This window comes from Quercus lobata, chromosome 2 (assembly GCF_001633185.2).
Source record: "Quercus lobata isolate SW786 chromosome 2, ValleyOak3.0 Primary Assembly, whole genome shotgun sequence".
Lineage (NCBI taxonomy): Eukaryota > Viridiplantae > Streptophyta > Magnoliopsida > Fagales > Fagaceae > Quercus > Quercus lobata.
Window position 1 is genome coordinate 27,987,890 of NC_044905.1, and position 16,501 is coordinate 28,004,390.

General features: G+C 34.1%; 2 protein-coding genes across 6 annotated transcripts; one reads left to right on the plus strand and one right to left on the minus strand.

Annotated features, from left to right (window-relative positions):
- Window positions 1-374: 374 nt before the first annotated feature.
- On the plus strand, window positions 375-1,571 carry LOC115975183 (homeobox-leucine zipper protein ATHB-7-like). Its single transcript, XM_031095876.1, has 2 exons — window positions 375-961; window positions 1,150-1,571. The coding sequence occupies exons 1-2, from the start codon at window positions 671-673 to the stop codon at window positions 1,453-1,455; spliced, it is 597 nt and encodes a 198-aa protein (XP_030951736.1). The 5' UTR covers window positions 375-670; the 3' UTR covers window positions 1,456-1,571.
- A 1,567-nt stretch (window positions 1,572-3,138) lies between these two features.
- LOC115975184 (mediator of RNA polymerase II transcription subunit 10b-like) lies at window positions 3,139-15,450 on the minus strand. Of its 5 annotated transcripts, XR_004088094.1 has the most exons (9): window positions 15,174-15,450; window positions 8,984-9,045; window positions 6,559-6,832; window positions 6,386-6,466; window positions 6,175-6,277; window positions 5,950-6,039; window positions 5,152-5,231; window positions 4,025-4,154; window positions 3,139-3,883 (listed from the first exon to the last, which is right to left on the minus strand). XR_004088094.1 is itself a non-coding variant. In XM_031095879.1 (8 exons), exons 3-7 carry the CDS (start codon window positions 6,783-6,785, stop codon window positions 5,160-5,162), a joined length of 573 nt encoding a protein of 190 aa, XP_030951739.1. In that variant the 5' UTR covers window positions 6,786-6,832; window positions 8,984-9,045; window positions 15,174-15,450; the 3' UTR covers window positions 3,139-3,883; window positions 5,152-5,159. The 5 variants fall into 5 exon arrangements, 4 of the variants coding, with proteins under 4 accessions (XP_030951739.1, XP_030951738.1, XP_030951737.1 ...); XM_031095879.1 differs by lacking the exon at window positions 4,025-4,154; XM_031095878.1 differs by lacking the exons at window positions 3,139-3,883; window positions 4,025-4,154 and adding an exon at window positions 4,503-4,815.
- Window positions 15,451-16,501: the final 1,051 nt, after the last annotated feature.

The following is a 16,501-nucleotide window of genomic DNA, read 5'->3' on the forward strand; positions in this document are numbered from 1 at the left end:
ATAAATACCCGTAAATAGTTTTATCAAACCGATTTGGGGATAAGCCTTTTCCTTAAAAAAGAAATATTCATTAACAAAAAATTTCACCGACCACTGAATGACACCTATTGAAGTGGCAAGTTATAATTAGTTTCAATAAAAATGTTGTTGATAGTTTGCTCTAATTATAACTTATTGCATCAATAATTGTGGGATTTTTTTTTTTTAAATAAAACTTTTGTATCCTGTACTATGCTTGTAAATGAGGTGTACTCGCTGCATCTATGTAACGAACTCAAGATTAATTTTTCAACAGTAGACTTAAACAGTAAGAGTATAAATGTGAGGAACTCAGCTGAAAAAGTATAAAGAAAAACAAAAATAAAAATTCCATGAACCTTATTAGATACAGAGAACATGGAAGCAGAAAGGGACATCCCAACCCCTTTACTTGACAAGCGTCCGCATGGAACAGCTAGTGGGATGTTTCTCTCTAGCAAGTACATTAGAAAATGCTCCTATCAAGACCAGCCTCAGACCCACACTTTAGATATTCTTTACACCACTTCCCTCACTACATTTCTTTCAGTTCACACTCCTACAAGCAAAGTCTCTAATCTATTACTATAAGGTTATAACTAGTAAATGTTGGCTGAAGTGTGCATTGGTAGCAATAGAGAGTTCACATACTATGGCAAGTAAGAGGAAGAACAAGAACATGCAAAGATTCAGGGATGAACAAATCAAGTTGCTGGAAATTATGTTCGAGGAAGAGTCAAGGCCAGAGTCTCGGATAAAACAGAAGCTAGCTAATGAGCTTGGACTACATCCTCGCCAAGTTGCTACTTGGTTCCAAAATAGAAGGGCCAGATTGAAGAATAAGCAGATTGAACGAGAGTACAGCTTATTAAAAGCTAGTTATGACACTCTAGCTTCCAACTTTGAGTCACTTAAAACAGAGAATCAGTTATTACTCCTTCAGGTACCATTATTTAGTTGCTAACAATTATTAAGAACAGTTTTTTATTAGAATAAGTGAGGGTGGGGAATTTAATCCAGATTCTCCCTATAGAGAGAACTGGATGTTATCATTGAGTTACAAGGTTTTTGACATGTTAAGAACAGTTAACTACAAGCAGTTCTGATAAATATTTTGTGGTACACAAACAGTTGCAGACTCTGAAAAATATGCTGGATAAGCAACATGGAAAAAATGGAAAGAGTAGTGACAGCAACTCAGTGAAAGGAGATTCTACCTCTGAATCAAAAGAGAAGCCCAGCATTTTATCAGAAAGTGTCAACCATAACATCAACACGTTTATAGGTGATGCTAATTGTGAAGATGCTGAGTGTACTGAGGAAGAAACTGGCATGCTGAACATAGCAGAACCAATAGATGGTTCCTTAACATTATCAGAAGATTGGTGCAGTTTTCTTGACCAGTCAAGTGGTAATTCACAATGGTGGGAGTTATAGTTTTGAGCAATTGCACTACCCCTACAATTAGAGTAGCAAGAATATGTATGAAAATAATTTCCTAGAGAGTAAGGTAATATGATCAGCATTGCATTAACACACTCTTTATTTTTGTACAAGCACGCCCAATAGCCATTGGTGACTTGACTTCACTCACTTTCGAGTTGGTTAACAAAGATGGAAGGAGTCTACTCAAATATAAGAATTCCAAAGACCTCAAATAACTAATATGGATTTAACTGACTCCAGATTCCATAAAGCGCATCCACAACTAAAAAATGACCATCAAAAGAATAACTAAATCCAGGACCTCTACAGTTGTCAGTTCTATAAGTTTAGATTCTCCACCTTATATCCATGTCGCAGATCTCAGTTTCCTAGAGAGTAAGGTAATATGATCAGCATTGCATTAACACACTGTTCATTTTTGTACAAGCACGCCCAATACCCATTGGTCACTTCACTCACTTTCGAGTTGGTTAACAAAGATGGAAGGAGTCTACTCAAATATAAGAATTCCAAAGACCTCAAATAACTTATAAGGATTTAGCTGACTCCAAATTCCATAAAGTGCATCCACAACTAAAAAATGACCATCAAAAGAATAACTAAATCCAGGACCTCTACAGTTGTCAGTTCTATAAGTTTAGATTCTCCACCTTATATCCATGTAGCATATCTCAGTTTAGTACAGGCTAAAGAGAAGGGAAATGTTAGGAAAATAGCTATTTTCACTTCTTCTTTTTTCTCACAACTTATTTAGATGGTAAATTATGATTGGAAATTGGAGTGACATCACTTTCATATCAACCCACTATTGACACCACTTTTTTATACCCTAATCACAACATGCCATATCAACAAATGTGGACATTTGCGTCCCAAGACTTATTGTAAGGAGAATTTTTTACTCAACAAATAGAATTACTTCAGCAAGCTAGCTTCTATTCATGCAAGTGCACACAAACACACCCATACGTACATATAAAATCAAGTTGTTATGCAAAGCTAACAGTAGGAAGAAAAAGGAATATCAGCAGATATGTGTGCTTCCTTGCACATGTTGTGATTTATTTATTTCCTGAATATGCATTAGTCTTTAATACTACTGAAGCTGAAACAAACATCAATTCGTTAGAATCTGGTGGAAAATTCAAATTATCAAATAATTCTCAGAAATATATGCAAGAAAATTCAGGTCCCTTGAAGAACTGAATTTGACTGATAATGAGGAAGTTAGAGCCTTGAAGAACAAAATTTTTATAATGGCCACACTAAATTGCAATCAGTATTTCTTTAAAGGCTAAATTGCATATTTGGTCCTCAACCTTTGACCTTTGCTTCAAAATTTTCCTTATATTTTGAAATATTTCAAAAAGGTCCTCACTATCATCTAATAGATGGAAAGTACTGCCACAACAAACGAAATTAATAAAACCAAGGTCACTTTGATGACATTGCATGAATCCTGCTGGCCACATCAGCATTTTTCATCTATGATGCACGGACACGGACACGGACATGGACACGACACGGACACAGCGATATGGAATTTTTGAAAAACAAGGACATGATACGGCGTGGACACGGCAATTAAATAATTAATTAAATTTTATATTTAGGCATTTTTTAGGCATAAAATACGTTTATCTCTGAATTTAAATTATATAAGAACTACAAATAAGTAAACTAACACCCAAAGTAGTACAATAATACACATAAAATGTTTAGAGTACAAACCAAAAGTTTAAATATGCTACATTCAACATCAAAGTAAAAACATAAAAAAATATATATAAGTTATAAGGTATAACTTATATGGCAGTAACAAACTAACAAGTGAGTATTTAAGTAACCCATTAAGTCATTCACCCAAACCAAATGGCCAAATATCTGGGGAAAAAAAAAAAAAAAAAAAAACAGAGAGAAGCTTAAAGAGGTTGGACCTGACAACAAGAGAGAGAGATCGGAAGGGACAAGCACGGCATCGACGTCTATGGAGCTTGCTGATCGGCTCGATCTAGCTCCAGCAAGGGACAGAGGGCAGCGGCAGCAGCAGGAAGAGCAGAGGTCGAAGGGAGGGTGGGTGGGTGGGTTGAGAAGTGAGAACTTGAGATGTGGGTTTCGGGACTTCTCAGACTTGTTGTTTTAGGGTATATCACAAAATCAATGGTATTGGTAAGTCCATCTATCAAAATCTATGATTTCCTTCTTCTTTTTTCTTCTTTTTTTTTTTTGCATTGCTGGCATGTCAGACGTGTCGGAGCCATGTCGGACATGTCGGAGCCGTGTCGGCGCCACGTCGGAGAAGTGAGAAAAAAAAAAATAGACACTGCTCGGACACCGGAGTCCGGCGAATCGTACCGGTTCCGGTATCCGATACGTGTCGGACACCAACACGACGCCAAAAATGCCGTGTCGGTGCAACCTAGTTTTTCATCCAACAAATGACAATTAGAACCTTTTTTACACAATTATGAAAGTATAGGGACTAAAGTGAAACATTTTAAAATTATAAGGACGATTTGAAATAACAGTCGAAAGTTGAGGACCAAATATGCAATCTAACCTTCTTTAAATTTGATGTGGCTTTATGGATGGATTTAAGAATGGCCATGCAAGAGTCTGCATATGGACTCTCTTACTTGCATATATTACACTGGAACTGTCTATATATCCCCTGAATTAGGATTCCCTTGCTGTGTAACCATATTAATAATAAATGTCATACCACTTAATTTTTCACTCTAACAAAAACACCAAAGATTCTGATATCATGCATTCTATGACTTTTGTCCAAAAAATACACAATTATTACTAATTACATTCACTCTCAAATAGTAGGCATGAGAGAGAGAGAGAGAGAGAGAACAAAAATCTAGGAAATCCAAGTTTATATTACTTGAGTAAGAAAACCCCTAACTGCAGTTTATAATTTTTCATCAAACATCAGTTGAACATTTGAATAGTATGCAAACTCGTCCACAGAGGATATTATACAAACTAAAAAGCCAATACTTGTCCCATACCTAAACACTTAGATAGCGTTGACATGATCACCACAAATTTCTCTATTAATTACCTTGAATATTTTCAGCCTCATTCAACATTCTTGGTAGCATCTTACATTTAAGCCTTAATTTAAGGCAACAACATAGCATATTCTCAATAAAGAAAGTTAACTATAAATAAAAATAGATACTCTATCCTATTATTTCAGTTTTGTAGGTGAAAATTATTCCATAACATGCTTTACAATTTCCACTCTACTGATCCTACTAATATTGAAAACTAAAAATTCCCATATTAGTATGTCCCATAACAACATACTTGGTCCCATATTTCCTTAGTGTAAAGTATCTGAAACAAACCATTAAAATAAAATAAAGGCCAAGCAGACACAATTGGATGAGATGAATACTTTTGTAAAATACATTGAAGTGAAAGGAAAAGTTTCAAGTTATTCAAAGTGTACACATACAACGAATGGTCTGTTTTATATATTTTCCCCCACAAAGATCATTAGAAAAAATTAAAAGTGTGCACATGTCCAAATTTTTTTTATCAGCATGTATTGAAAAGGAAGTAAAGAAAAATAACTATAATAAATTAATGTATCCATCTGGAATTTTAACAAAAATCACAAAATTACAGAAATGCTAAGAGATGGATATTAACAACCAAAGCAATACTTACATGAACACCTACAGCTCGGATTTGACCTTCAGATCTCCATTTGGTAACATGCTTTGTGCCTGTGCAAGCCGCTTTGATTCCTGCATTAGATGTAAATAGCAAAAAAGCTTAATATGGTAAACACAAAACATAAAAAAGAAAAATACACTAGACTTTTCTCCCAAATATGCTCCAGCTCGGTTTACTTTTAAAGTAAAAGCTGATTAATTACTTGAATCAAGAATTGACTTGAACATTGGGTGTTTGAAATTCTCATGCCATGCATTCATTACCAATCTCCATTCAAGATAATGCACATAATTGTTTTTAGCATTTCATTCTTCATTGAGTAACATAACTCAAGAAACACAATTGCTTGAGGAATGAGATGCACGTCCAGAATCTTCTTAAAGAATCTTCTAAGACAAATTCTTCACATTTTATGCAACAGCAGAAATAATAATACAGAACTAACAAATAAAGAGGTACCCTTCACAAATTTTTTTTTTTTTTGATTAGTAAGTTACACAAGCACTCGGTAGGTTTTGAACCCACAATCTCACCTTCATCTCATTATTATGGTAGGAGGAAGTGCCAGTTGAACTATAGCTCATGGGCAAGAGGTAACTTTTTACAAATGGAGTGGTTTTGATCTTATACATGGCATTAAAGGGAATTGGGGGAGAGCAGGTTGGAAGGAGGTTCTTCACGTAATAATGGCAAAAATAATAATAAATGTTGAATTTAAGTAAATTTATGGAGTGACGTCTACAGAGAACCATTATAAGAAATTAGTACATCAATGCAAATATAACTTACAGCAGCAGAGGCTGCACGTATCTCTCTATAAGAGTCAACTTCATCAGGAAATGTTTGTTCAAGTTCTTCCAGAAGATGTTTGCGTAAACCCTGAAAAAAATATGTAAGGTCAAAATAAAACCACAAATAAACACAAAATCCAATACTAAATCTCAAATTAACATGAAGAAATAGAACTGAAAATATATAATTATATTAATATGTCGTATCAGGAACAAAAGCAACCTTAAAGGCATCAGTTTTGCCTTTGGTAATCTGATTCTTGGCAATACAGCTGTTTATGACATCCCTTGTGAATTCATCTGGATTCTTTCCATCATCAATCAAACTAAAAGAGAAAATAAAATATCAGCAATCAGAAGTAAAGAAAACCTGAATTTGGTTCTAAAAGAATATTTGCAGTTGAAAAAAAGGCTAATCATGGGATAAGACTCACTTTAGCACTTCCATAGGAATTTGAACGTTGCACTTCTCAGCTAATTTAACCATGTTGTCAAGCTCCGTAACAAGAGAATTGCTGCAACACCAAACCCACAGTGGTTTATGTCTTAGAAAAGGAAGTAAAAAATATAAAGAACTAATTGCAATAGATAAGACAAAGAAACATACAGGCGATGGAGAAGAGGAAGCTGAGAGGCAGCATTGAAGGAAGAGACAGTAAGGTAGAGCTGGTGAAGAAGGCCTAAAGTTTTCTGAATAGAGTTGATGACATGGTTCAGGTTTTGCTTTGGATTGTCCACAGCAGGTGTAGCTGCCGTATCATTGGTTTGAGAGATCATCATCCCATTGCCACCACCACCAGTCCCTGCTGTTACTGCACTCTGTGATGAATCCATTGTTGTATTTTACTTCAAAAACCTCACTAAGACTTTCGAAAATGTATCTGTTGCAAAGAAATAAAGAATGTACAATATGAATATAAAGAAATTAAAAGTAGACAATTAATTGTTAAACGATAACTTCCTGCAGATGTCAAAAATTTTAAGGAAACCACAAAAATAATTCAATCAATAAAATAATGAACATGCCTGAATATATATGCCAAAAAAAAAAAAAAAAAAAAAGTCTTAAAGGTATATTCAAATGGATTTTTTTCCAATCCTCTCATTCAATTTTCCATTATTTAAGAAGCAAAAGTTTTTTTTTTTATAGGTAAGAAAAATTATATCAAGAGGAAACTAGTCCATTAAAGAAATGAAGTAGGCAAAGAAAATATGTACAAGAAGCAAAAAGAAAACAAAGAATTATGTACAAGAAGAAAGGGAATCTAAGAACAGTATGGATTCCCTAGAAGTAAATCCCCACGCACGTGACCAATCAAACAAGGTTCCAGCAAATAAAGATAGGAGCTTGTCCCTGAGAAGCAAAAGAATTTTAAGAGAACAAAGTTGACTCAATTAGTGATTTTATAATTATTTTAAAATACCATCATTTATTAAAGGGAAAATTACAGCACCCTCCCTTAAGGTTTTACAAACACACTACCAGGGAACATTTCATGAAATGACACTCCCCCCTCCTTTAAGGTTTGTATAATTGCAACATTTAAGTTCATACCCTCTCAAACTGTTATTTTATTAACAGGATATTCAATTTTTATAACAGATTCTTACCCAGACAATGCACAAAATGACACTCCCCTCCCTTGAGGTCTGTGGATGACTGACACTCCCCCTTAGGTATGTATAAATTAATAGAAATCTTTTTTAAAAATAGAAATATTCCATTAATGAAAACTAAACTTTTACATTTATATAAACCTCATGTCACGACCCAAACCCAAATTTTGGATTTGCAACCATGAGTGGCATGTTAATATCAAGCCTAAACTTGATACACTAAACTTGTATGCAATTTTTTTTTTAACTTCTTACTACTTGCTAGTCAGAGCATCTAACCTTAACCTTTTTCTCCAATGGATAACAAAGCCATCAATTATTTAAAATATCACAAGTTCACAACATAAAATCTCCAATTATATCAAAGGCTCCAGCTCTCAACAGTTGATTTTGATTCTAAGGTACAAAATCTCTACAGAAATAAGCGTAAAAATACCTAAAATAGAAAGCGATACTACATAAACCTAAAACTGGCACAGGCAAAACTCAACTAAGGCTCTTGCCGCTCCTCCATTGCATAAAACATGCTCACTGAATAGTTTTTAAAAGGGGGTGAGCTGAAAGACTTAGCAAGGGGGGTTAGGGAGCATGAAAATTTAAAAAGAAAACATGAATGCTTGTATATCAAAGGCTTTTTTTAACACATGGATATGCTTCAAGATAAAATTCTTTGAACATGCACAAATAATTTTTCATAAACTTTATGAACAAATCTTTTACATAACTTTAAAAAATAACTTGCATACTTTCTTTAAAAATAAATCTCGTCACATAAAGAAAACACTTTCCTTAGAAAATTATATCTTATTATATAAAGCAACCGTTTTTCCTTAGAAGATTTTTCTTTTTAAATAAGCATTTTTCTCATGAGAAAACTTTTTAAGACCTGATGTGGAAAACTCTTACTTCAAAACTTATTAACATGACATCATCATATTTCATTATTTAACATCATATAACACATTTCCTGATCACTTTAAAACATAATTGCTGATAATTAAATAATTAATAATTTCCTTTACCATGGCATAAAACATAATTATTTAAAATTTAACTTTGGTCAATCTGTCGAGTAAGCATGTAAAGCATGAGGCATCCAACCCTCTTGGGCCAGGCATCCAACCCTCTTGGGCCAGGCATCCAATAGTCCCTAAAGTGTCGGGTATTCCCAGGTACATACATGCTCATATCATCAATCACAAATGGTCTTGGCCCCTCATGATGATCCTTCATCAATCATAGAGATGATCAGCATCCACCCAAGTTGGTCATGACCAAACAAAGGTTGGCTACTTCATTCATCTCACAATTTGGCCTAGGCCACATTCCATGGAAAGCCCGTACCGTTATCCCTACCAGAGAAGTTCAAATCGTGTCATGACCTTCCAAATATTTTTAAACATAGTTTCCCTAACCTCAGAGCAGAAGAAACGCAGGCCTAAACTTGAAGGAGCTCAATCCTGGGTACTAGGAACACCTAATCCAAAGAATAAAGGTTAATATTCTTAGTTCATTAATTTAAGGAAAATCAACATATAACTCTTAACCTAAAATACTCATGCAACTCAATGAAAATCCCAACCCACCTAAAGGAGGTTCCCCAAAAAAGCAAGTTACATACATCAAACAATTTAACGTCCCACTTCAAAACATGCAGTTTACAAAGCAATATCACACATCATTCATGAAATTGAGAATTATTAAAAATAGAAGTAGTAAAGCTTGTGCCTTTCCTTTGGGAACTAAAACTAAACAAAACAAAGGAATAATAAAATTCAGCTAAGTAGTAACTGAATCACATAAGGTAAAAACAAACAAGAAACTACAAGTCTTTTAACTTACATCTGCGGCATAAGATTATACAATCTGGGAGGCTTTATCAATAGCTCACATTACAAAAATAATAAAAGACTTCTTTTAGACCCATTGGCATTACATTTGATAGTAAAGGCCTCAAATTCAACATGTAAACCTTTGTCTCCTATTTAATCATGCTCCAGACCTAATCTGATCTCAAATGTCAAGGCTACAATAATCATTTCAAAACTTAAGCCACAATAGTCTAAAATTTATCTTCCTTTAGAAAGACTCCTTTATCTTTCACAATATTTTTCCTGCTAACGAATACAATGACCCTCCCATGAAGAAATATAAAAAAAAAAACACGACATGAACATTTCTCTAGACATGTTAACAATTCACTACTCTTAGTTCAACTTTAGGAGGTCCAAAACACATGGAAGAAAACTTATATCTAAACTACACATTATTTCCTGTCCATGAAATGAAGATGAATACCCTTTACTCACTGTCAAACAAGAGTGGCAGTGTAGTTATAAATTGAAATAAATCTACTTACAAATTCAAATTTGAAAAGTGAATATGAAACCAAATTCATATAAATAAATAAAAACCTAACTTTGGCACCAAAGCAACCCCTAATCAATTTCATACACTTCCAAATAGCACCCTAGTGCTGATTTTCTATTATAAGGACGTAGTCAAAGTTTTCACTTTTCACTGTAACTTAGCTACATTATTAAGTTGGTTCCTACCAATCTCCTTGTTTCCCATTCCTTTAGCAACTCCAACATACCAACTAGAAATCTTTGAAAACTCATGCAATTACTAAACTCTAAAAGCATCAAGTCATTAACACCGAGGGATCTAAATAAATAAATATATATATATATATATATATAAAACTAGCCATATCTATCGACAAACAAGACAATAATTAGCAAGAGCCTATTGTCTATCATCTCATAACATGTTGTGTCAATAGACAGAGGTTCTGCCCTTGACACAGTGACATAATGACATTTGCCAACACGGAGATTTAGTTCATAGGCCAATAATGCCTTTTGGGTGCTACAAAGAAACTGAATATATATGTAAATATATATATATTAAACAAAGCAAAACAAAACAAAACAAAAACTAATCTAATCATATTTGGGCAAATTTTAAGTTTCTTGACATTACTTCAATCAATGGAAATTCACAGATTCAGTAGAAGATGATTAGGAGTTCTGTCTTACAAAGAAATTGATGTTTCAGTTTTATGATACAACCCACAATTTGAAAATAGCAAATAACATTAAAGAGTTGAAAACCCGGGCAACTTGGGAGTTCCGACCATCAATAGATCTACAAAAATCAAAATTGGATCTTAAGAACAATAAACCCAAGTCTTGAAGGCATAGTTTTATGGTCTGTTTGGTTGGAGGGGTGGAAAATGGGGAAGGGATAGAAAATTGAGAGGATAGAAGAGATTTAGTTCTCTCATATGAGTTTGGTGGGGAGGATGGAAAATGAAGTTGGTATATATTTACAATTATATTCCTATTAAATAAAACAAAAAGTAATACATTTTTTTTAAATTAATAATTGTGTATGGACACTTCAATTTTATTTTTTATTTTTAAAAAATGACCACAAGACAAAGGATCCAAAACAGATGAGAAGAAAAAAAAAAAAAACAAATGAGAATGTAAGAAACAGATAAAAGCAAAAGGAAGAAAAAGACAAAAAGTGGAACCAAAAAAAAAAAAGAGAGAGAGAGGAAAAGATTAAAAAGTTGCTAGTTCTTGGGGGAAGGAAAACTATGTCCAAAACACACTTCCCCCTTTTCTCTTGCATTTTCTCTCCATTTTGTAGAGATTAAGTTTTGGTGGGCCTGAGAAAAAATAGCCAAGCCCCCACCAATTTTCTCTCCTCCTCCCCCTCCCAACCAAATACCCCTCCCACCCATTTTCTCTCCTTTTTCCATCCTCCCCAAAATCATCCCAACCAAACATACCCTTACATCCTCAATATAACCCAAGAAGAAATCAAATTTATTTCATAACTAATATGAAGAAAAGAGCTTTTACCTTGTCTTCGTAAAGGACCAAAAATAACATGGCCTGGTGGTGATTGCTTTTAGAGGGGATAATAGATGATGGTGGATTTGTTTGAAATTGAGATGGAGGGGAATTGGGGCTGAAATTGAAATTGAAATTGAGATGGAGAGAGAGGAGAAAGAAAGAAATAGATAAGCAAGAAGGTCGAGATGTTACACCTCAAGGGGGCAATGTTATTTCATGAAATGTTTGGGAGGAGTGTCATTTAATAAAACCTCATGGGAGGTTGGTGTAATTTATTTTTTATTAAATGAATCCCGTTGGCATCAATACCACATGTGGACCAATTCAGCAACATCAAACATCATTTTATATCTACAAAATAATAGTTTTGACTGACTTGACTCCAGAATTCTAAGATATTTGCATAAAATCTATAGTATCAAAGGTACATTAATAACATTTCAACAGCCACTTATCTGTTACATTTACTTTTTACTCTTCCCCCAGTTTTTACACAATCAAACAGATGAAGATCACTGCAACACTGCCAAACTTATCCAGCCACTCTAACAGTATATTGCCATTCACCCATTCCCATAATGCAGTAATCATGTTGAAGAATTACCTAGAAGTACGTTGACAAAAAATATCTAAATTTGATATTTTTTAGATACAATACTCTTTCAGGCCAACTTCTCTTAAATTTTAAAAAATATTGTACCTCCATCATTTCTAAAAAAACAACACCTGGGACAGGACTATCCAATAAAAGGCCTAAAGCCAGAAGTGACCAAAGAAACCAATCATGTTCTAGTAAGAAATCTTGTAAGAGCAAGGTGAAGGATGAGATCGTGGGTTGAAGTATGTGTAACTTACCAATCAGGGAAAAAAATCATAATCATTTAAAAGGAAAAAAAAAAAAAAAAACAACTGAGTTTTTATTGTCCATTTCACAGAGTCTCTGGTGGAGAGCATGAAAAATCTAATAAAAATTATACTATATAATTACAGGTTCCTACAACTTAGTAGTTAGTAGGTCGGTGACTGCAATATCACTCCACATCAAGTACCAATAAACCAACCTAAATTTGTGTTAAAGAATGTATTACAACACCTAAATTTCCAGTGGCCATTAATGGAGGTTTGACTGGCTACTTCAACGGAGGCAAGATCAAAAAGGTGTTGGATGAATTTAAGGCCTTCTCAGGGTGGGAAACTAAAGAACAGAAAACTGAAAATTTGTGTGCAGGTACATCCCCTATCCTTAAACAGAAGATTCCTATTTTTCTTCACTTCAAAGAAGCTAATCTCCCAGTTATATATTTCAGAAATCAGAATGCCTCTCATCTTGGGTAGGCTAAGTTATTGTAGAGTCGTAACCTGATAATATTACAACTAGAATTAATTTTTTTCCTTTTTGGACTTCAAAAAATTTGTCCTTTTCTGGAAGATTAAAGCTTCTTCAGTTGGTTTTGTACAGCATCCAAAATTTTTGGCCTGGGATGTTTAGACTGCCTAAAAAGGTCATTAAGATTGTTGAACAAAAGCTTTACAAATTTTTGTAAAATGGTCCTGATGAAGCAGCAGGCAATGCCAAAGTTGCTTGGGAAAGCCTTTGTGTTTCTAAGAAGGGTGAGTTAGGCTTGAAGGGGATTAAGGAGTGGAATAAGCTGGCTTGTTTTCTGGAACCTCTTTGCTAAAGCAAGTTCAATTTGGGTGGCATGGTTTCATATAAAACATATTGAAGGGGAAGACTTTTGGTGTGTCAAGGCATCCAAGACAGTACATGGGGTTGGAGAAAATTACTGAAGTTAAGAGGAATGGCAGAAATATCTGAAATTTTCTATTGGAGATGGATCCCAAATATCATTTGGCATGATTCGTGGCACCCAAATGGAATTTTATATGAAAAAAAAAAAAAACCAAAACAAAATTGGCTAGGGTCATTTATGATGCTGCTAGTAGTATGGAAAAAAGCTGGCTAGCTTGTCGAGGGATGGGGATTGGAGATGAAAACCTGCAAGATCATATGAGTGTGTAGCCATTCAAAGAAAATTTTGCTTGGTTGAGAATGGAGATAAAGACTAGCCTATGTAGCTAACCTCAAAGAAAGGTTAATTCAATCGTGCCATGACTTGGTGTGCAGTTAGAGTGAAAAGGCAACAATTCCGTGGTGGAAACTAATTTGGTTTCTCATGGCCATATCAAAGCATGCTTTCATGGATGGCTTGTGTTTAAAAGTAGACTTCGCACTCATGATAGGTTCCATCAAAGGGGCAACAGTGGGTTTTTTTTTTTTTTTTTTTTTTTTTTTTAAAGAAGGGTCTCGAAGAGAAGAGATCATTTATTCTTTGATTACTTGATCGCTTTCTAAAAGCATGTGGAGTGAAGTGATGGTATGCTGCCTTGTTGGAAATCCTGCATGTTGTTGGGACTTGGGATGCTGTGGTCAACTGGGGATTGCATAATTTGAAGGGCAATAATCTTAAGGAAGTGTTATGCAAGCTGAGCTGGGAGGTAGTCATGTATCATGTTTGGATCTGGAGTAATGCCAGAATCCATGCTGGGAATCTAAAGAGTGAAGAGTCCACTATCCAGGCCATAAAATGGGAAGTTAAAGACTCATGTCCAATCTGAATGAGGCTTCAAAAACACAATCTGTAACAAATTCCTATGCTGTAAATGGGAAATATCTTCCTCAGCTCTTAAATAGTTGCGTAGTTTAGGATTCTGTTAGCTGTGCTCCTGAATTATAAGTGTTCTTATGGGATTATTTCCTTACTGTTGTAAATGTTTTTCATGAATGAAATTCAGCTAATTTATTGGGAAAAAGAATAATAATAAACTAACCTAACAAGAGTAGAACCCAAAAACAGGTACAAGAAACCCATATAAAGAATCAAAGAGAAGTGCTGAACTGGCAGAAGGTCAAAATGTACAAATATATAGGTCATGTTCAAGTGTAACTCTTTGCAATGTTAAACAAATAATTTGACAAATCAATCATTGGATTATATAATCGTGCTATACTCTCCATACTAGCAAAATATCAAGATAATCAGAAACCAATAATTATCTCACCATAAAGGGTTTAAATTTCAAGTATTTTTTAACTTCAAAATTATATGCAAAACATGAATAACGGATCAGATAGTAAATAACATCTAGTTAACACAAAATTTGGCATGCATAATCCAAAGGTGTAATTCTCATACTATTGATATAATAAATAGATAAATAAATAAAAACAAAAAGTTATGAAGTAGTGTAACATTGTATAGAGTTACAACAGGTATACCGCCAAAAACAAGACCAATTAACAACTGACAACCCCAAAATTCTTCATAGCTTCTAATTTAGATTGTTAAAGGCACAACATAAGATCAGCCCTCAATCTCCTTTAAAAAAAAAAAAAAAAAAAATTCTTACCATTTACTAACTAAATTGAGAAAAAACCAAAACATAGCACTGATTTCACAGAATATTTATATAAAGAAATAAGAAAACTCAGAGATAAATTGCCTAGAAATATAAAGAAATAAGAAAATATAGGAGTACAAATTGAAGTTGTGTTTGTTGTTTTCTGATATCTTTGGAAGGACTCACCTGAGCGAGCGAGCGAGAGAGAGAGAGAGAGAGAGAGAGAGAGAAACAATTGAATGGGGGAAGGTCAGACAGTTTAGTGTAGAAGGAAAAGGTTATATATGTACATACATAGGAAAATTCGAGAAAGGAACAGAAAATCGATTAGACTTACAGATTTGGTTCGAATTGAAGAAGTCCAACAAAGAAGACAGGTTTGGCGAGGTAAAAGTTGCCAGAGTATTGTTTTCTTGTTGACTACGCGGTTCGATAGGTAGTTGCCGGAGTGTTCTTTTCTTGCCGTCGTTGGAGGGAGCCACAGACTCGATAAGTAATCCTGTTGGGGTTTATGGATTTGGTGGAGGAGATTGAGACTGATTTTGGTTTGAATGGGTTTCAAGTTTCAACAGGGCAAAAAAAAAAAAAGTAAAGAACAAACATATTGACGGTGTTAAACATTGTTTGCTCTGTTTTTTTTTTTTTTACTAATAGATAGTGGGATTTTTTTTAAAAGGAGTACAGAACATTGGCCAAAATTGGCAATTAAAACCAATCCCCTGGTCTTTCTTAAAATAAAAAACAATAATAATAATAAAAAATAAAAAAACCAATCCCCTGGTCTTTCTCAAAAATTAAAAAAAAAAAAAAACCAATCCCCTAGCAATATAGTTAGTTAGAAACGTTTCAAAACTATATACTAAACTAACATCTCGAGTTTAAAAGACTCGATTTACTCCTAAGAACTCGAGCCTCAAAGGCTCGATTTCTGTGTTTTGATGTAGATGACGTGGTTTTTTTCCTCGTGGAATCCATTTAGAACTCGACCCTTAGAGGCTCGATTTCCATATCGACCCTTAGAGACTCGATTTTTGTGTTCTGAGAATGATGTGGTTTATCCACGTGGAATCCACTTGAAAATCGACCCTTAGAAACTCGATTTATTAAAAGCAAAATCAAGCCTTAAAAGCTCGATTTGCAAATAGTGGTGGATATTAATCCACGTAGTTTCATTGGGTCCCTATTGCCTCATAAAGGTCATTCAGACCCTAGCTCTTTCTCTGTTGTGGGTCTCTCGAGCAGATAAAGAAGAATACCTCTCTTCATTCTTGTACTCTCTCACTCTCTCTCTCTCTCTCACTCTCTCATACAATTCTAATACTCACAACTCATAAATCCACATGTTAGGTAAGATTATCTGCACTTTAGAACTTCTACCAATTTCATTGATTTATTGAGTGAGGTTTTTAAGATATTATTGTAAATACCATTCATATGTATCTCATTGTTAGTGTATATATTTGCTAGGTTTTTATAAAAAGAAAAAATTATTTAAGATATATTTGTATTGTTAGGTTTTTATCATGGGTATGTAATGGATCATAACTCTTTTTTTTGGTTTGGTTTGATATTTTTCTTTATCAAAACTTTTGCTAGAATGATTTGAAATTTTGTAATGGGTGTGAGTTTTGTCATAGTTGAACAACCAAATTCAATTGCAGCTGC

Bases quoted from the DNA above. Each gene is read 5' to 3' on its own strand.
- LOC115975183 (XM_031095876.1), top strand. From the start codon at position 671: ATGGCAAGTAAGAGGAAGAACAAGAACATGCAAAGATTCAGGGATGAA. The intron at 962-1,149 runs GTACCATTATTT...GTACACAAACAG, and splicing joins ATCAGTTATTACTCCTTCAG to TTGCAGACTCTGAAAAATAT.
- LOC115975184 (XM_031095879.1), bottom strand. From the start codon at position 6,785: ATGGATTCATCACAGAGTGCAGTAACAGCAGGGACTGGTGGTGGTGGC. The intron at 6,278-6,385 runs GTGAGTCTTATC...TTTCTCTTTTAG, and splicing joins ATTCCTATGGAAGTGCTAAA to TTTGATTGATGATGGAAAGA. The intron at 6,040-6,174 runs GTTGCTTTTGTT...TATTTTTTTCAG, and splicing joins GCAAAACTGATGCCTTTAAG to GGTTTACGCAAACATCTTCT.